At 41.5% G+C, this 21520-nt stretch overlaps 1 protein-coding gene across 1 annotated transcript in view; it reads left to right on the forward strand.

Moving 5' to 3' along the window:
• The window catches only part of LOC124996430 (astrotactin-2-like), a 259132-nt gene that overhangs the window by 44959 nt on the left and 192653 nt on the right, over positions 1-21520 (forward strand). The window contains exon 2 of the mRNA XM_047569442.1: positions 2636-2823. Within this exon, the coding sequence (XP_047425398.1) occupies positions 2636-2823 (188 nt within the window). The remainder of the gene's footprint in view (positions 1-2635; positions 2824-21520) is intronic.

Below are 21520 nucleotides of genomic sequence, written 5' to 3' on the forward strand. Positions count from 1 at the left end.
ATAAGACAGAACCCTTAAAAGAGATATTTAAAACATGCAGCGTAGCGTTTCACTTGAAAATATTGCAAAGTTGGTGCAACTTGACTCTCAAAGGTCAGGACTATTTTGTCTGCCAAATTGCAGCCCCTTTTTTTTTTTTTTTATCAGAAGACCTAAGCAAATTCACATGAACATTCTTCTCAACAGCTATTTCTCCCTAAACCTATCTCTAGGGAGATTTTAAAATGGGTAATTGCTGTAAGTTGTCGCGCCGTGAACTCGAACTTTTGTGTGCTGGGTGGAGAATACATTTCAAACCTGGCAAATAGGTTTTAGCTTTGAAAAATGGTCAGCAGTAATGTAAAGAATGGCCTAAACGGTGCAAATCCACTAGTTAAATAAGCCTCAAGATCGCTCACGACTAGGGTCCCTTGTGGCATTTCTTTGGCCTGCCCTTGGACTGGAGTGTTTCTGATGTTCGTTTTTGGAATAAGAGTGTCAGCCACGCTCACAATGTATATACGTGTGCGCGCTGTCACGCATGTGCTCACATTAATAATGTTCCTCCTAATGAATTACAAGTAGACCTTGAGGCCATACACCTATATCCCACTAACGTCTGGCTAGGTGCCCAATGACAAGCCTCATAGCACAAAAGACAAGGACAAACTTGCACACACGCCAGTCTTTTGTCTTAAAATAGCACGCTCACCGAGCTTCCTCATCTACATAACAATCGCACAAAGGTACATAACAACTTTAGAAACCCTATTACTGTCCATCCATCCTGCATGTGATTGCTTCCATTACCGCAAGATTTGCTCTTTGCATTTTTTTCCCACTGCAAAATCACCTCTAATTTGGATCAGACTTAGTGTCATTGTTGTGCAGAGTTATTTAAATCTAGCTGAAATGCACAAGGCGTGCCAGCAGACTTCTGAGGCAAATTTGACAGGCGCTTGATAAGCTCCGTTAGCAATAGTAACAGATGGCAGGAGGTACATCACTGTTGGCCCAGCAGTCTAAGCTTTATCTGCTGTCAAGGTGAAAGGTCGAGCTGTGTGTTTCCGGCCTACAGATTAAGCACAAAGAGTTGAATAGGCAGCAGTTATGGCATTTAATCGTTTCACACCCTGCAAAATCTTATCATAAGCTGCAGTCAGCAAAAGTATAGAGCATTTCACAGGTCTATTGTAAGAGGGAGGATGTTACTACTGTACCGTCAGACAGCTCGGAGCTAGTTATGAGATAATGTGTATGTTGATTTAATTCTAAAATAATCAACTAGACAATAGAAATGGCACAAGTAGGGACGAGAATAAAGCAAATGAAAAGAGATACATATTAAATAAAACTCCTTACTTACTATATTTAAGTGATGTTATGAGTTAATTTGTCAAAATAATGCTATATAATTATAGTTTCTGTCATTTTCGGGGGGAACATCCGTTCTGCACGCTCCCTCCCTCCCTGCACCTAAAGGCCCGTGCCACTATTGAACACAGCTCATGTAACCCTCCCCTGATGCCCACGTCCTCTGACCCAGAGTCAGCGGGTTAATAACCAGCTGCACCGAAAGCCATTTGTCATTTGCTACCTGCCGCTGATAGGAGATGTCAGCAGATGTCTGTGCCCTTGTCACCCAGCCACATGACAAATACTGTATCAAGCTTTGCAATCGGAGGCTCCCCGAGGCTCCCACAGTACTCCTCTACTGAACAACCACTCCCACTTGATAGCATTAGATTCTTGTGCCATGATCCATATCAAGATAAACTACTGATCCATCCCCTCTCGCTCTTTTTCATCCCTGTTCCGCAAATTGCAATTGTGTTTTTCCCTTTTTTTTTATTTATTTATTTTTTAATGTGCACATTTCCCCTCTCCTGATGTTTGATACTTAAGTCCTAGCACTGGCCTGAGGCTGATGGTTTTATACTGGCATGATGTGGTTTTATACCGGTAGGATGGGTGATTTATTCAGATTAGAAGGGGACGTCAAATGGTGAGACGCCGTTTCCACAACCGCTGTTGACATATACATTTAATCAGGCTTAACAGACCAATTGTCTCCCCCATGTGAGGCTTTCGTGGATGTCGGTCTTGCCTGATAGGAAAAGAAAAGATGAGCGTAAACAAATGGATATTAACGAGGATAAGCCTTTTCCATCTGTGACTTATTTTGTCTGTAATTAAATTGATGGCGGCGGCTGAAACATTTGTGATGCTTGGCACTTATTCTTTTTGGACAAATCTCTAACTGATATCACGGGGGAACAAGTCATCATCATCATCATCATCATCATCATCATCATCATCATCATAAGATGTGCAGGATGCACAGCAATAACAAAATTAAGACGACTTAAGAAGTCTGCTCAGCTCTTCAAGAGTTCAAAGTTTCTAGTCGCAGCAGACTGTTGATGTGCATGTAGACAGAGGACTAGAATACTAAAGCACAGCCTCGTATAATGTGAAACGATCTTTCTTTTTTTCCTTTTTTGTCTTCATAGTCTATTTACTTGTTTTTATCTTTGAAAGTTCCACTGAATAAGGTTAGGAAGTACTTTAACAGACAGTCTAAATGTCATTTCTCATTGATTAAATGTTGTCTCACAAACCCATTCCCCCTTTTCTCTCTCCTTGTTATCTCCAGAAATGTCGGGCACAGGAGAAGATATTTCTCAGGTGCACTGGAAGCAGCAGTGGTTGGAAAATGGGACACTGTACTTCCATGTGTCCATGACTGAGTCGGAGCTTCTAGCACAGACAACGCAACCCACAGCCCGGGAGCCTGCTCACGTCCTGCATGAACACATGCATCTGCTACACATCTCGGTTATGGTGAGTTCTGAACAGTGAAGGGTGATGCTTTTGGCTGTGGCCTTATTTGCATTCGTGTGGGAACGGATGTGTGACGGTGCAACTGGTTACGTACAGAAATGCACCATTTGCTTCCTTTTTTTTGTGATCGTCTTTAGTGTTCTGTGGAAATGTTGTGCGCCCATAAAAGAGTGTCATATAGTGTCGAGGCTAAATGATGTTTACATTTTACCCTGCACAGGCAATATATTCCCATTTGGAGGATGACGTATGATTTTGTCAACCTTAAGTCCCTGCAGAAAGGGGAAAAATGTCATCCGCGAATGTTGGTGACAGGGAATGGTCCCTGTTAACTAGCGGTTGCTGGGCTAAGCGCTATTGCACAAGCCAGCCAGCAACATGCCAGTGGCAGTCAGTCACATGACGTCTCTTCCAGAGCAACCTCGAGACTCGAAAATCATGCAGTTCATTACGGAGAGTTACGGCATTTTTGTCACATACGGGGTCCATGGGAACACTACACCCAGTTTATTTACGTGGCCTTTTTTTTTTTTGCAGTGTTGACTCCTGACTCAATTATGTCTGCAAACCATTCTACTTTTGAGCTTTATTCTACAACAGAAGAGATCAATTAAAAGTTAATGGTGCGACTTTGTTGATAATTATTTCTGAGAGCGTTCCATTGTGGATGTTGTGGAGGATTTTAGCTGCCAAGGCCAGCACTGACAGCTTGCTATCAGTCGATGGTGCAGTGGGGTGAAAATCCAACAAAACAGAATTCTGAAAGGAAAAAAAAAAAGTTAAAACAGATTTTAGCCTTTGCACCATATCCACTGACTGTATGGAGAGATGGACAAACCTTCCCTGATGTTACCCATAGGTTTCCTAGAGAAAATCTCAGTGCTTCACTCCACTTAACTCCAATTCAATTCAAAATTGCATGCATAGTTTCAATTCTTTATTTATTTGGACAGCTAATAACCAAACCCATTAGATAAAGACAACTGGACTTGTAGAGTTTCTTGAAGACTTGGCTCTTGAGTTCTAAGGGACAGGTCGGGGGTTGAGGTTTGTGGGTGCAGCCCATCAGAAACTACTCCCCACCAGTCTCTTAGAACTGCAGTGAAACACCTTCAAAAAACTCTACAAGTCCAGTTTTTGGATGTACCGCGAGCTGGATAACTGAGAACCTTCACATTTCACACAGACATTTAGACAGTTAAGTTATTTCAGAGGTCACTCCTCATGCTCATTTTACAGACGGATCAAAAGCGATTTTTATTTGTACCAGGCTTTGAATGTTCTTCTGTAAAGTCAGACGTTTTCCACGGAGGCCTATGTGGATTGACCTGAGGTGCCCCACGACCAGATCTGCATACAGAGTCAGTATATGTAGGGAGTGCATTTCCTGCATGTTAATGACCCGTCTGAGGCGCGTAGTATGGGCAGGCTGTGGGTTGTCAATCTTCATTTAAAAAGTGTGCCGAGACAGCTCTGCGTAATAATACCCTACACAGCTTTGCGATAACGTGGCGTCATGTCACATAATGAATGTGCTTACGTTCCTGGTGTTTGTCCCGGCTGATGGTTTAAAAAGCTTTTGTTCGGAGGAAGCATTGAGGTTAGTTATGTGAATGCAATAGATGGAGAGGATAATGTCTTTGTGGAGGAGAAGTCTGGCGTAGCAAGGTTAAGAGGTTAGGATCTTCAAATGTCAGACGAGAGCTGTGATGCACTTGGTTTATTACTTACTGCTGATGTAATGCTGACAGAGCGTGGGAGGGGGGTGGTGGCAGTGTTTTCAAGTGTACAATTACCAAGCATTAGCAGCTGCAGTGGGAAGTTGATAAGGCACTGATGGTGAAAGGCTTGATCGGCCTTTATATTCAAGATATAGATGTTCTCAAAGACCTGCAGAGGGACCAGGACTGTTACTGTGATGTTTAAAGATCAGCCAGTGCTTTGCAATAATTTCATGCGCACCACACACATCGTTCTACAGAACCAACAGTTTCTTTCCTGGCATGAGCTTCTTCTTGTTGAGACCAACCTCTTTGCCACCGTCTGCGCTTTAATTGAATGAATATTTGTTGAAGAGATGAATATTTATTCATCTCTCTTTGTGGATGTCAGTACTCGACTGGCTCAGTGCGCCCGACTGTGTTTTCTTACACAGAGACTCTCTCCCAGTCTCCCTTTTCTCACATCACTTCACCCATTCACTTTTTCTGCAAATTTCCAACTTTCCAGACTCCCAGTCTCGTGTTTCACACCCGTTCAGTTGTTGACTTCTTCTCTGCCTCACCTCTTCCCGCGAACCCCGCCACATTCGCTATTTCTGTCTCCTGTCTCTTCTCCGTGCACCATCTCCTCCATCCACCTCTGTGTTTTCTCAAATCCTCTCACTCCTCCCGCGTGCGGTCCCACCTCCTCTTCCTCCTCTCTCGCTCCGTCAAAACACTTAACTTGACACTTAACTTGAAGGGGTGTGCACGGGGCTGCCATAACAATGTCATGACAACGCCACGGAAAGTGACATAGACATGAATTAAACATTCTGAATTAATAGGACGGTTATATGAAGTGCGTCGATTGGTTAGTGTCACTTTCGGCGCGAAACTGACAACGGAAGCGGGTATCTGGCTTGACAAGATGACGTTAACTATTGTGGCGTAATTTTTATTTCTTTACTCATCTGCAAGCTATGATGTAACGTTTACTCTAAATACTGCGATAAAATCATTCAACATTTAAACCAACAGCAGTGTGGGAGGCTATGTCGTCATTGTTTAATTTTCTTCATCTAACAGTCCGTTAGCATAGCAGGAGCTTGCACCTGCGTTAAACAGACTGTCTGGGGATGCTGTCGGCATGGTGAATTTCATGGTAGTCATGGATGATGTTTGGGGCACTTAGCTTATTAGTCACTCCTACTAGTCATTGCCTCAATTGCCTTAAAGTTCGTACCCACCAATTTTGCATTACAACTGGCTGAATTATATTAACAATGTCCATGATCCTCGGTCACCACATTACTTATGGTCTCTTCCTGTTTGTACAAGCTTTAACATTGATTTACTTCAATTCTGGTGTCCAAATAAGTGCTACCATTGTGGTATTATTACAAATTGTCCCTTTCTTTATTGTGTGCATGTTTGTTCCCCAAATGCACAACTCTTCCATGCAAAGGAGTGCTTTCCCTGCACTGCTCTCATCATCACCAACGCCCTGTTATAACTGCAGCTGGTCTAAAAATGCAGTGGCGAGTTTACAAAGTAAAACTAGATGAAAGTAGATTGTGCGAGTCAAAAACAGCTGACGACGAAGAACAAGGAGTCCTGCAACAGATACCGTATCACTCCTGCAGAGGCCTGATCGCAGCGTCTTCAAGTCACTCCGGGAATACATGTGACAGAAGCAACTGAGGCAGCCTTGGTACTGTGGGAAGTTCTTCAAGATGTTCAGGCACCGCTGTGCACAAATGTATCAAACAGATGCTCAAGTTATTATTTTTTTATTTATTTACTACACTTTAAATGAAGTCAGTTGTTGAAATAAAACTTCATTGCATTATTTTACACTGTATATTCTCATGCATACACAGATCGGGCATAACATCATTGCATAGGTTTCCCTTGTTCCCCGACTGATCACGTGGCAATAACGTGGACGAGAAGACAGGTGAGGAGCCCAGTGAGTCATTGCAGCCAACTTGCAGCGGAATTGTGTGGAAATACCTCACTAAAGATGAGTACAACAAATGTATGAGAGAAGGCGTCTGCAAATCTTCAATTTATTGGTGAATTTCATTGCCAAAGTTATTAGACTTTTAGCTGCTGTATACGGAGGCGGCTTCAGAATTTATTTTATTTATTTCTTTTACCCTGGCTGCACTATCCTTTCTTACAACATACCGTAGAGTACTATTAAATGCTATTGACAGCGCAGATTTATGTATACGTATCTGCAGTGCATAGAATTGATAAGGTCGCGTGTTTATATTCAATTCTGTTGTGTTCTATCAGTTGACATGCAAGAGAAGGCCGTTAAGGTGGAGCTGGGAGTTTGCCGAGCCAGAACGAATGAGCAAGTGCCGCATATTGGAAGTGTCAGACTGATGGTGTTAATGGCGTTGGCGTGGGCTACGGCCGGAAGCTCCTGTGTTCAAGCTTCAGTAAACTTAACAGAAAAGCCTCCGTAGCGCCCTTTGTGTGAGATGCTACAATACATATTTAAGGCAAGAATATAGATTTCACTGTTGGAAAGCGTTTCTTTGTGGTGCGTATTAGCAGAAAATCACCCACCAAATAATAATCGACTTAATGGCATGGGTTTCTGTGGATCAGACTTGTTTCGTCCCATTGATACTTGAACAATTTGGGATCTAGTGAATTTGGGCATATTTTCATGTGTCATGGCAGTTAGCTTTGGTTTGGGCTACATACAAAACCTCACTTAGATAGCACGTGGCATAATTTGGCGTGCTACTAATGCACTCTTAGATGATAGCCATCTGGTCCTTTTTCGTTTCAAAATTTTTCTTGGAAGTAACTGCACCTTAGAATCACTGGGAGTTCCAAATTGACTACCGATTAGTGGGATCATTATTATGTGTGTTGGCCCAAATAGTGACCAGTTCAGCTCGGACCTCTCATCTGGGTAAGGTCTAAGTCCCCTTTGACCAGAGCAGTGAGCTTAAGAGCTAAATTAGTTCTGCTTCGACCATTTGTTGTTTTGCTAGTCAAGAGTGTTGCCGTTAGATTTGTCGTCTGGATCAAGAATAAATGGACATTGTTTTTTTTAGCCACGTGGAGCTCATATTACTGGCTTATTTTTACCTTTGCAAACTCGTCCGCAAACCTTACACACCCAGTTAATCCGTAAACACACTAGTATTTGGAGTCATTAACACCAGATTTAAATTGAAGATTTATGCAATGAGGGGAAAAAAAGGTAAAATAAGAGGGGAAAGGTACAGTCTGAATGAAACAGAAGGTATGCTACTTTGGCCTTATGGCCTGAAGGTGTCTCCTGGCTCTTTGAGTGAACATCATTATGTCTGATGCTGTCATATCGGGGCCAGACTGAAGTGTGAGCACTCTATTCTTCTGGCATTGAGCTGTCAGCTTTTCTCACTCGCTCAAGCAATCTTTTTTCCCAACTCTTTTTGCTGCCCGTCCCCTGCACTGCCTGTCTTCATCCTTTGACAGGAGCAGACAGAGACAGGTATTCTTATTACCATAGATCGAAAAGACTATTAACTGGCGTAGTGATCAAAATTTTTTGGTAATACTCTACGGGGCACTGACTGCCACTTTCTATTTTTTCCCTCTCGGTATTCTGATGAAATGGTTTCTCTCCAAGGCTTCCATCAACCAAATTCATCAAAAGAGTGTATTTATTGTCAATATCAGCCTTCATGACGCATTCCGAAATGGTTTGCTTTAAAAGACGTGTTTACTACCTAGTTTTTCTTCACTGCAAAACTGGGTCTGTTGTTGCCCTCCTGCTTTTCATAGGCCTAAAAAGAGTTCAGCTCTATTGTTCTAAATGTTAAGCTGTTAAATGCATTCATGATTGCAAACACATTGTGATACTCCACATGTTGGCGACTACTCACAACCTTGAGGATTTCACTGAAAACGATTGTATCCTTGAGTTCTTTCTCTTGCTTTCTTACGCTCGCTTCCTTTCAAAGAATTAAGTTGGGCTGATGAAAATATAATATTAATGCCTAATATACAATAGTTTGTGATGAACAATTCAGTTCCCAGTTGTGCACAATTCATTCAATAATTCAAACAGTCAAAGAGGTGCATTGACTAGTACACAACATTTGATTAATATATCAATTTATATTTTGGATTAGCCCATTTCACGATATCATTATAATAATCTATCGGAATCTATGAGTTATTTTCTGAGTAGGCAGTTAATTTAAAACCACAACTTTTACCATTATCAACATTTCCTAATATTGTGCGAATGAAGGTCTACCAATTGAAAGATATGTAAGATTTATGCTGTATAAACCCAGTTAGGAAAAAAAAAGTTACAATATGATATAACATGCCATTAATTGACATATATATTGTTGGGTAGGATTTAACTTAAATGTTTTGATGTGATTGCAGTTGGAAATGCAATTGTACTATTTACCTACAGGCACTTGGAGCATGAAGTTATGGTGGAAATGTGAGCACAAACACACTTCAAACAACTGGAGGGCAATGTTGCCGCACTAGGCATTAGCATTTGTTTCAGGGACTCTTAAGTGAGATCCTCGTGCATCCCAGTTGTGCTGCTGTGGTAGGCCGTTTTACGAAGCATTCATTTCATTAGGTCCGTTTATTGACTTCACAAACTTCTGTCAGTTTGGTTGGGGCTTTTTTGGATAAAACCCAATTTGCGGCATACCTTGCATAATGAGCCGCCATAATCAGGGAAGAACTTAAAAAATGCAACACATCCATATCGGCATATTCGTAACTGACGTCATGCTTTATGTCAATGGACTGTTAGAACAATGTACTTAGTTAATGTTAAATTTAGATATTATGCATGCATATTATGCAATCCATTCACTTAAAAATAAATGGGCTCCAATGTAAATAATCAACCAATGCAGTACTTTGCTCTCTTCTTTTCATTTTGTACCATTAGAACACATTTTGCTCTTTGGCCAGTCTTGGCCTTTATTTATAATTGGTCAATTTGGTTGTGTTATCCCAAATATCTGGCACAGCAGCTACAGTATTGTGAGGAGTTTGTTAAGTGTGGCTGCCTTTTAATCCAACCTTTATATTGTTGCTCAACTGTGCATCCATGGGACGTTCTAGCAGGAGCCAAACTGTGTTCGTATATCACCGAAACACTATTTCATACGTGCTTCATTCAGCTCTTTGTTGTCCGTTTGCCACAGTCTCTAGAATCTCCCAGTTGTGCACTCAGTTTTTCATCATCGCAAGATGAGCGTCAGTGTTAGGAAATAAAAGACCTTTGCCCCCCTTTTACACAGACAATTGATAGAGATGATTGATGGAATGTAAATCAGTCCAGAAAGACAATTCACAGTCCAACAGAAAGAAAAATAATGTGATTCATGGACTTATTAACATCTAACACAGGACCGTTTTCCTCTAGATAGAAGTCACACCCTTGATTTGGCTCAGACCTCTGAGATGTACTGAAGCAGACCTTAAACAAAGCCTCCATCCTGCAGCTAAGACAGATCACTGAGAAAAAGCAATTTTCTCCACTCGATGCAACCTCCAAACCAGAAACCATCTGTGATGCACAATGCATGATGCAATATAAAACATTCTTCTTTTTTTTAGGAAGAAGAAAAGAATTATAGGTGAGATATAGTTTCATTCCTTACCTCTCAGTACTGGAAATGATATAATGCAGCAGAAATTTGAATATGAAGTTCAGAGGAAACAGCAATCAGTCATATTGTGTGTAGCTCTGTGGAGGATTTTTCAAAGAAATGGCATGTTTGAGTTCACTGGGAGGACAGGTAGTATTTTACCAAAATGAGATGCAATAAAAGCGGGCAGATTCGAGCCTTTCATACGTCACGTTAGAGACCATAATCATCCATTCCATGACATCTGCGTGTCTGTGGCACAACACATAATGCTAATGAGATATTTTTTCCTTTTTCTTTTTGACTATCTGGACATTGCGAAACCCCAAATTAAACATCTGAAATGAACAGAAAAGATGGCTCATTTATTATATTTGAGCATATGCCAAATGAACTTAATATATTGAGATCACATAATGTGAAGGGAAGGGACTACTATTCTTATCTCTGTCTTGATAGATATGCATGAGGATATGGTGCACCCTACACGGTTGAAATGGCTTCCTCATAATTAAGCAGTCACTGGTAATATATGACCATCAGTGTGGTGGGTCATTGAGGCATTCGAGGCAATCGTGGCTGCTCAGGAATCCAGGGGCTGAAGAAATTAATTTCCACCATGCCACAGCACAGGCTGGCATAAAGCTGCTGTGTCTGAGGACACTTTCAATTATCGCTTAAAGTCCAAGCCAGTTCCATTTTAATTGCTCCAAAGTTTAATTGTTCCAGTCACCTTTTGGCTTCTATAATTTTACACATGTGTGTTATTGCACCATGAATACAAAAATATGTGGTAATTAAAATTACTGGTAGCCAGTAGCTTAAGGAGGTGGGATGAGCTTTTAGAGTAGAAATATTACAAGGTTAAAAAGAAATGTATTCGTGGTTGATACACTGAAAGAGTTCATTGCTCCTTTGTGCCATTAATATAGTTTGAGTTTGCTTATTTTGGTCATTTTCACCTAATAGAAAGTAGGTTTAGAATAAAATGCTTCTTTCTTTGTTTTAGAATGTGTCTTTAGACATCAGACTGTTATTATGTTATGTAATTAACGTTATGTTTCATGGATCAGGCCCTGAATCCGAGTGAGGACGGCCTTGTCATTCAAAATGCCATACTTTTGATAATTGCTGTATTCTGTTTCTATTGATTAATATAGACAATTTCTTGATAAATACAAGATATACATACAGTATATTCTGGTACACCATCAACTAGAGATCGTTATTTCCCCTTCTTTACTGTTATCTGTATCAGCCGATACACGGTACGTTTGCGGTTATATGTATGTATACACACACACACACACACACACACACACACATCCACAGGCACCCTGTGGTGCTGGAGATGCTGCGGACTGTGCAGCCCATACATTGCCCCTCGCCCAATAATGCAACTGGAAGCTGGAAAATGCTTGTGCTCATGGCCATGTTGAGCACCCCTAATAATAAGAATTAAAAAAAATATGTATATTTATTTATTTATTTTAAATAGTTACCAATCAAAGATCTATTTACTTAATCACTCAGCACCAACACATTGCAGTCATTACCAACACCCCTAACTATTACTGTTTTTGCTGTTCAGGAGGAGTTTGCTAGCTGATGTTTTTTTTTTCTCTTTCTGGCAAACTAGTAGTTTATAATGGAGCTGTTGTGCTGTTGTTAAGATTTTGGTAGGAATATGGGTTGATGTTAAAGCCAAGGTGTAAGGCTAATATTGCCTGTAAGCTAAACATACTTGGCTGAGAAGGACCACAGGCCAAAGCAGGTTCCAACTGTGATGTGAGAGAGCTCTGACCCTAGAATTCTTTGAGTTCAATAAATGTTTAATAAATGTTTTTGGTTAAATTGAGACTTTTTACATTTGTTATCATTTTAATCATGCAAAGGGAGAAAAAACATTATTCAAAAATCGTCTCAGAGAAATTGGCAGCATGTATCGGCTAGTTCTGATGTTAAAAAAAAATCGGTATCAGCCCTAAAAAATCCATATCAGTCGACCTCTACCACTTACACTGGAGTATCACTGGAACTACACCATTAGCCAAGCTATTTTGATCATGAGCACATTGCAGCTTCAGCCACATTTCCACCTGGTTTTCTAACACTGCAGTCAAGAATACCTTTAACAATGGTAAAATAAATAAATAAATAAATGTATGTTGTGGTCTACCAACTGATCCAGATTGTGTTTTTATGCCTTAAGTCTGAAAAGATATTCTGCTGCCCTCAGCAACTTATCTCACGACGCTTACAGTTTATTTTCCCTCTTGTCCACTCTTGACAGCTCATCACTTGATTCCGAACGTTCTCAAATTAATAGCCAGAACGTAAAAAAACTGAGTGAGCATGTCTTTTCTGTAACATCAGCAGGGTGTGACATTCAAATCCCAGTGCCACTCACCATCATTACAAAATTCCATATTAACCATATCCCAGTGGGACATTTCGAACTTGATGCCTCACAAAGTCTTATGCACAGTAAATGTTTAGTTGGTCATTGGGTGGTTTAGGTGGAGACTGCCCGTCAAAAGCCTAGAATTTAGTGAGAGAATGCTGCCGGGTTTCAACACAGTCCATTCAGCAAGTCAATTCAAAGCGTAAATGAGCTGCTGTGGCTTAAATGCAAAAGCTTGCAAATAATTAGTGAACTAGATATTTATTCTTCCAATCAGTCTTTTCCTAATTCAAATTTAGTCTGGTCATTCAGTTGTAGCTTTCTTATCTGTTAGTTTTTTTTTCTTCCCTGCAGAAAACTGTCACCTCCTTCTTGGCAGTCAAGAAAGGTCTAACACATTCCACTTAGCCATATGGCACTGTGCCTTGCTTTAAATGTCAGTCAGTAACCAAGTCTTCACCTCCCAAAGCAGTGAAAGATTTGCAAATAATGTATTAGTTGTGAGTCGCGGGCTGGACAGCCTTGGCGTATTGACATTCAACCAGCTGTAGGCTGACATAAATATAACTATTAGTCATCTTAAGATTCTTTACAGCTTGTCACCACAGTACTGTTCCCACACTATATTCACCTACTACCTCAGTGATTGTTGCCTCAGGGAATGCCCTTGCACTACCTCCATTGCTGAATTCCTTGCCCCTTCCAGATCCAGTCAGATGACTGACTTAGTAGCTACAGGGGTTCCCCTGTGGCCCCTATACTCTTTTTGATAATTGAGGTCTTTTAAAAGTTGACCTGTGCGATCTCCTTTGAAACTTAAGCTTTCTCTGCTCAGCTTTCAATTTGTGACAACTTCTCTCCTATGGCGGGGAGATTCAAGTTCAGGGTTCTTGGCCATGTTTTCTGTAATAGACACTCCATGACTAGCACAGATGTTCAGTAACACCATACTACATTATTTTGCTGCTATAAGTAGCTCAGAGGAAAACAGCAGTTCGTGTTCTTCCATTTCTGCAACACGAAGTCACATTGGCATGACCCTCTCATCCGCTGGGACACACTAAATGTGCGGAGTTGCAGTAGTGGGCCTTGGTGTCCTTATTCTGGGCATAATTCCTTTGGTTTCTGCTGGAAGTCACACTGATCTTTTTGAAAGACTTTTTGTCCTCTCTCCTGAAACTGTTTTACCTTGTGCGTCCCTATCAGGACTAGAACAAAGAATAGAATATGCGAAGAACCTAGATAATTTATTCCTGCACATGATTAATTAATGGGTATCAATGGGCTTATTGGGTAGAGGCATCAATGTATCACTATGTTTTGAGCTAGTTGGATCTCCGGCTTGTTAGATAACGAGGAGAAGCCGATTGCTTTTTTTCAACACGTTAGTCTACACCTGCCGTGCTTGTCCATCAAATCAATACATGACCTGCTTCACCGCCTTGTAAAATGTTCTTAACCAAAGCAATTAGCGCTATGATATACTCTTGGAGCTGACGTTGATGTAATTAGGAAACGAACATGAGTTTGTCTTCATAACTTTATATCGGCAGCGCAGTTGAGTCATCAGCTTCTTGATTAAGTAGTGTTCATCCTTCAGCTTTACTGCTGCCTTACAAATTACGTGACATCTGTTTAAAATTTCTGAGAAATGAGCTCGGATTGCAGTTTTGTTGGTAAACTGATTCCGTGGTCCTTTTATGCAGCTGTTCTGTCCATGGTTTTGCACCGGTCTGTGTCACGTATATTCCCCTCACTCTGAGCATGGATATGAGGCCAGTAGTACACTTGGGACAAGTCTAATTTCATTTAATTAGATCATAAGGAGGACAGGAGATTTGTTCCGGACCACTATTCACTATAATCTTCTACAGCGAGTGACACCGTATGCGTAAAGGTCAAGATGGTCTTTATATGTTCTGCTAGGCCCCGGCTCTGTCACTTACTCGTATCCATAGGGAAGAGAATGGTACAAGCAGCTCTTTATGGTAGCTTCCTGGCATGATTCCCACTTGTGCTCATTCGTAGCTGCTCTGTTCCCGGATTTTTATCAGGGTACTAAACACATGGTCAGGTGCTCTGGTGCTGCTTCAACGACTGTGCTACTGCCATGATGGCTTGGTTCCAGGCTCTGGTTGCGACATGCAGAAAGGATAGTTTCTGATCTTGTCATGCATTCTGAACTAATTGGCCATATCTCCGCAAGACACAAATATAAATATATATTCACATTTACGTGGTGACATTATTGCTTTTTAATGTAAAAAAAAATAATAATAAACTGTGAGTTTATGTAAATTGGAAGAAACTGATATTTGCATATGCCTTTGCAGACCCATGCTTAGCCATTTGCATTTTACATGCAAAACACATCCTTCTGGGTTCCTTGCCTTACTCATACTCTACATGGCTGACATGATCACGCAAAAAGACCATTGTGTGAATTATCTTTGGGTAGCTGTTGCAACAATAAACAAAAAATGAAAAGGATTTTAATGGCATGCAAATATAAGAGCCTTTTGGTCATTTTGCCTTAAGGTAGAGGCACTCCAATCACAGAACTACCAACAACAAAGGCCAACTGTGACATTGCCTCACGATGTTGTGCCTGTGTGGACCAAAAAGTTGCACTTGAACACACCACAAATGGGCCAGTGGCCATGTGTGTTGTTCGTGCGGGAAAGGCAATAACTCTTCATGCCATGGAGCGGGTAGTCTGTATTTGTGATTCAAGAGGTGAAACCGAAGGCGCTGCTGTTAGCTGTGAGGCTGCAAAGGTAGGAAGTGCTACAAACCCTCTCACTGAGCTGGCCTTTCAAAAAGCATGCTGATCAGCTGGTCTCAGTTCTGTTTCTTTTCTTATTCTCTGGCTTGCTACGCTGAACAGCCAGTCAGAGAGATCTCTCTGACCTCTGGTTCGAGACACTGAATCGACTGAAAAGCTGCCAACGAGGGTCTTACTAGTGCCAGTGGTGCAAGACCCACCGCTAAAACTAGGGGCCACAGATGCACACTGACAGCCGACAGTCGACAGCGCTGCTTTTTCCTTGCTATGTATCTTTCAAGTTGAGCTGGTTTGCCCTGTGACTCTGCAACTATGTATTTTAGGCAAGGTCCAGTTTTAGCTGTTTTAGGCAAGTGGCACAGTGTCCTTGATAGTGCACACGTAGCCACTGGATATTCAACTGTGCCAAAATGACAGTGGAAATGGTGTGCACTTTGGTACCTTTGCTGGAGTACTGTGTGTGTGATGTATTCAATCTTTATACAGTAGGTATGTAGGTGTGCATTCTTTCATACGCGTAGTGCATGCCTGCCATCATTTGCCCACGATTATTAAGGATTGTGCACCTCTTTTGAAATTTAAATAGTTCTGCCACATCCGTCATCCTTCCACTTTCAAAGCCACGCATTGTGCACAAGGTCGCGCGATGCTGGAGACGATCCCTGCAACTGAACAAAAAAGCTTGACGGGTGGCCAGACACAAGCAAGGCAGACGAACACATTCACATGCATTCACATGTGTGGGCAGGTTTCTCAATTGTATATTAGGCGTGGAAGGACAACCACACAGAAACAAAAGCAGTCCGTGCAGAACAGTTTTAAAATTCACAGGTTCAAAATATATAGGATTGGTTTGGTACTGCACTTAATGGCCGTCTGTGTGTTGGATGTTGTAAGTCACCCTGTATTATCTGTGTGTTTGCTAGCTAAAACTAACTCATAATATACTGGGTCTCGTGACAACGTCTAATTTAAATATTTTTTTATACTTAACTGATCAGCCATAGCATTAAAACCACTGATAGGAGAAGTAAATTACATTGACCTTTTTGCTATTCAGTGTTCTGCTGAAAAACTTTGGAACCTTGTGTGGATGCTACTTAGACATGTACCAGCCACCTAGACCAGACCAGGCAAAAAAACATGAAAACAGGATAAGTTGTTGACCTGGCCTTCAAATTCCCTATATCCCAAACTGATAAAGTGGGAGAATAAGCCTGATCTGCAGAGGACCCTCCTCTCAACTCTTGGGCCCTCACTACCAACATACTGTTGCCAGACACCACAGGACACCCTCAGAAGGTCCATGTCCATTCTCTGACGAGTCACAACTGTTTTGGAGGAAGTCCTGCACAATATTTGTCAGTTGGTCATAATGTTGTGCCTGATCTGTGAGTGCGTATTGTTAGTCTAGATCTATTCAGAGAACATTCGGTGAGCCTAAGCTCAAGGGACTGCACCCCCTCATCTTTGTTTTTGTTTTGTTTTTCTTCTGCCCATTCACTCACCTTCACTCTCTGTTGCCTGGGTAACAGTTACTGATGGAGACCAGAAGTTTGGAGAACACAGGGAAAGTACGATGCTAAAAGGGAGAGGACCATTGAGTAGCCTTGTTCATGTAAGTGCTATGTGCTATTGACTGTTTGTGCGTATGCATGGGTGCTTTATTAATGTGATTCCACAAAGAAAAGAGGTACCCTGGTTGAGCATACGTGGAGAGGGACTGCAGATTGGAGTCGATTTGAAAGAATGGGTAGCTGCAAATACAATGGCTTGGGTATTTTTTTTTTTTTTGTGCGGATGTGTGTGGGTGTAATGTTCAATTCATGGGAACTGCAGATTCGAGTGTCATTAAACAGAGCAAAAACAACCCTTCAAAATCTAAATGCAGCAAGGACAAATATGAAAAAGTTAAACAAACTGAATGCTTACTTTTCTACAGTGGCTGGCGATGCAGTCTCAAATTGACATATGCATTACTAGCCTGAAACTTATATGAACAGGCCATGTGTGTTCAGAGTTGAAACCGTCATGTGTTGAACAGTATATTTAAGAGCCATATTTTTATTTGGCTTTTTCACTGACTGGCTGGAGGTATTACGCTGTCGGTCCGTGTGTCCATTCCACCCATTTTTGTTATAATAATAATCTCGACTTTAGATTTGGTGCAAACGTTCCCTTGGATTCAAGAACGAATGTGAATGATCAGAGGTTACTGTGAACTCCTAAAACATGTTTCTGTAAACATGATGAAAAAAATTTCTTATCTGGATGGGGTGGACGAGGTCACATTGACCTTGCAGGACTTTTTCTTGGACACGCTGTAACACAACAATTCATAAATTAATTCAAAACAGAATAAAATGCTCAAGTCATGTCATTTCATATGCAACAGGTGAAAGGTTTCCCTCACATCTTAACATTCTGCATTACCACTGTAATGAAATTCTTGCAAACTTAATATGTGCATTATAGGTGTAAACTGTGTCTTGTTGGTGGAGGCTTTCACCCAAAGGCAGTAATTCTAGAGTTGCACACTTATTGTAAAGGTTTTTGTTCAAGGGCAAGCTAAGCCCTAGGGTTTACAGCTAGGACTCACTCATTGTAAGCGAAAAGGTTCCTTCACTAGGTGATGGTTCTTTTATTGATGCATCACTTCAGAAACATTTACTGTTGGAAATAGGACCATCCTCGTCGCATATCTTCATCTATTAACCTTTGAGAGCTCTAAAGATAACACTTCAGAGCAAGCTTCCACCTTAAGCTTAAGCTTCTCATCTCCTCATCTACCTCGATATCTCACTATTGATCCCCCCCCCCCAATTCTTCCTTTAATGGCCCCTCGAAGCGCAGTGATTAAAGTCTCTGGGAAATTTCCCATTAACGTATATTCGAACGGCTTGTTTTCCCTCCCCTTTGTGCTAATGATAGCAGATGTGTTTTCGCTAGCAGCCATTAATGACTCAAGCACCAATTGGGAACATCTGTGCTATTTAGATTGGGCTTGGAAGTGTTATTCAGACCTTTGTCATCTATTAGCATTTCCAAGGGAATCTCAGCCATTACATGTTTTGGCTACAGGTTTGTGTATTTCTGCTTCTTTCCCCCTGCGCTTAAGGCAAATTGGAAGCCAGGCTACCCTTTTCAGTCTTACGGTTTAACCCCAGGACTCGGTGAAAGATTGCGTCCGAATGAACATGACATATATTTTGCGGAGCTGCCACTGAAGCGAGGAGACATTGCTGTGATATGTGGTGGAGGGCGAGAGACCACGGATAGAGGGTTTGAGGGGAAAAGCAGTACGGCAGGGCGAAAGTGAGTTTTTGATTGCATCTGGCACGAATGGACAAAGACTACCTTCCCCCTTCAGCTGCTGGCACTTGCTGACAGGTCTTCTCGCGCAAGCTGTTGTGGTAACACTTGGCCAGCAGCTGCAGATACAAATAAAGGCCTCACTTCAAGCTAAACGACAGGGAATATAACAAGGGCTGAGCCCCAGCTGCCCCTGATAGAAGGAACGGTAGAGGAACACGGGCACGAGCGCACAATGACGCACAAAAACATCCGTAATCACGCATGGCTCTATTGCACCTGCGAGCTTTCAACGCTAGAATATGTCTTCCATACAGCAAACGCATCCATTTCACATGTTTAGTCTTGTGTTTGTTCTGTATCCTGTTAAATACCACACAATTGTGCCTGACAGCACCCTGAAAACACCAAACCGAGTAATCCTCATAAGCCTTGAAAAACATTTTGAAAAAATGGCCCTCCAAGCAAGACGGAGAAACAAAATGATCGTGTGTGTCCACTGTTATTTTCCCACATGCTGCTCTTTACAAGTATGCACCATTGTCCGCACTCTGATGGCTGTATCTCAACGAAAGCAAAAATCTATTTTCTGCCCCTTTTCACTCCTCCGCCCTTGCATTTTTTTCTCAATCAAAGTCAGCCCTGGGGCCTCATTGTCCAAACCCTCTTACTGCCTTGTTATCAACAGCTGTAGCAGGCCTGTATTGGCCCCTTGTGACACCTCTGCAAATATTGGCATTACCTTTCTAATCACATTTCTCTCTCTGAAATGTCACAGAGGGAGGGCATGTGTGCTCACACTTGGTTTACACCGTCTAACTGGGAAGATATCGTTTGTCTCTTATAAAAGCAAATGAAAGAGTCGTAATGTAGTGCGAGTGGATAGGGTGGTGTTGAGGTGTGTGTGTGTCTGTGTGTGTGTGTGTGTGGGGTGGGGTGGGGGGGTCTCTTCTTTTCCAGCAGTATTAATTTGCCACAGTAATGAGCGAGCAGCGGTGCATGGTCATCAGGCAATTATATTTGGTTACCGTGCAAATGCTGAGCATCACGGGATGTCATTATGCTGAGAAATACACCCAGGCTCCATTACAGTGCTGGTGTGATGTTGGTTATTATCGATGTATATCAAGTTCTTTTTTTAAATGTGTGTGATTTTAAAAAAATGCCAAATGTTTTTCCCCCCAGCAATGACCTCATTGGTAGAATATGTTTTATGGAGGGGGTTCTCTGTAATTGTCTTGTTAGCTGTCTTGAGTATGATGTGTCCGTAACTGAGTCCACAAGAAGCTGCCGGCAATGATGAAACAACACCAAACGAAGGTGATCACAAATTTTGCCGTTTTGCTTGAAATGGTTTGGTTGTAAGTCGCCTTTTCAACATGAGCCTAACGTGGTACGGGCTGCCATTTGCTAAAAATTGTATTAAAACAACTAAAACGTTGCACATAAGAAACCGAAGCGTGCTGCTAGAATGGGAGCAAAGTGCCTCTTCTCTGTGAGATTCTGAGGCTGGCTCGCACCCGACCTCCACAATAACCATTTGAAGGAAATTACGCGAGTTAGAATTGAATCCGTAAAGGGGGGCCAATTATATATTTGAGTAGTGTGACGTTACTGGGGCTGTTCCAGGGCCTCCTCAGAGTGGGACTGCGCAGCTACACAAAAAACGCAGTGCGGTGAAAGAATGCACACCGAGACCTTTTTGATAAAGAATAAAAAACAAAATGCATGATTCACCACTCATTGCTTGGCAGTAGCAGAAAGACTTTTTTTTGTGGAACACGGAAAACCATTTTGAAACGTGTTTTGATATCGACAACACAAATTAGGATTTTATCTTTTGGTAAAATATACATTGTTGAGCTATTAACGTTTACTAAACTAACAAAAATACGTATTGACGATGTATTTTCAGTATTCCGATTTGTATATGTAGCCTCCTCCTCCTATAGCTCATGTGTCTGTAAGAGGAATGTGTAGGGCGGCGACTTTAGCAAGAAAAAGAGGTAGTGGATGGGCGCGAGCCGCACTGGTAAATCAACCCTAATTCTCTGTTATAATTCACAAAGCTAGGGCTCAAGGCAGCATTATCTGCCCTCAAATCTTCTTCCTCTGTGAGATTGAGCATTGTGCCGTGTAAAAGGGGAGGACGCCGAGGCCGGGTAAAAACGGGATAGGACCTCTAACGATGGATAAAGGGGACGGGGAGAGAATGATGGAAACGTGTGTTATTTTCCGTGGTGAGAGGGACAGAATGGAAAGGTCGACCTGGTGCTTTCCAATTAAGCTGTAGGAGATTTTAATTCGGTTTTCAATCGCAGTGTAATCAGATTTTATGATTAGGTAGGGGCTTTTGGTCAGCGCAATTTCTCTAGCGATTTACATAGATAGCGCTGTGGATATTTTCAAATGATTTTCAGTTACTTAGGAATATATTGTTTCACTTCCTGAATCCGAGTTAGAAAATGTGGATCTAACAGGTTCGCTAAGGCCTTTTCAAACTATTTTTCTTAACCACTGAACAACCCTTAGAAAGTGGTCATAACACAAAGCACTTAAGCAGACAGCAGTGGAGTAGGGCTGCCTAATAAGCCTAATATATAATACTTGTATATAATGTATATATGTATTTTGTTGCACATTAGAGGTGTTCGATACCGATTTCCTTTCCGATCTGATATTAATCGGCGATACCGATCCAATAATGATACTTTGTATAAATACAGTTAATGTGTCTGTAAAAAAAAAAGTAGTTTATTTCAAATTACAGCTTCATAAAGATCACAAGACACCAGAGCAATACTTTAAACTCTGAAGTATACTGAGGTAGTGGCCTCATTTACTATAT

This window comes from Mugil cephalus, chromosome 19 (genome assembly GCF_022458985.1).
Source record: "Mugil cephalus isolate CIBA_MC_2020 chromosome 19, CIBA_Mcephalus_1.1, whole genome shotgun sequence".
Taxonomy (NCBI): Eukaryota; Metazoa; Chordata; class Actinopteri; order Mugiliformes; family Mugilidae; genus Mugil; species Mugil cephalus.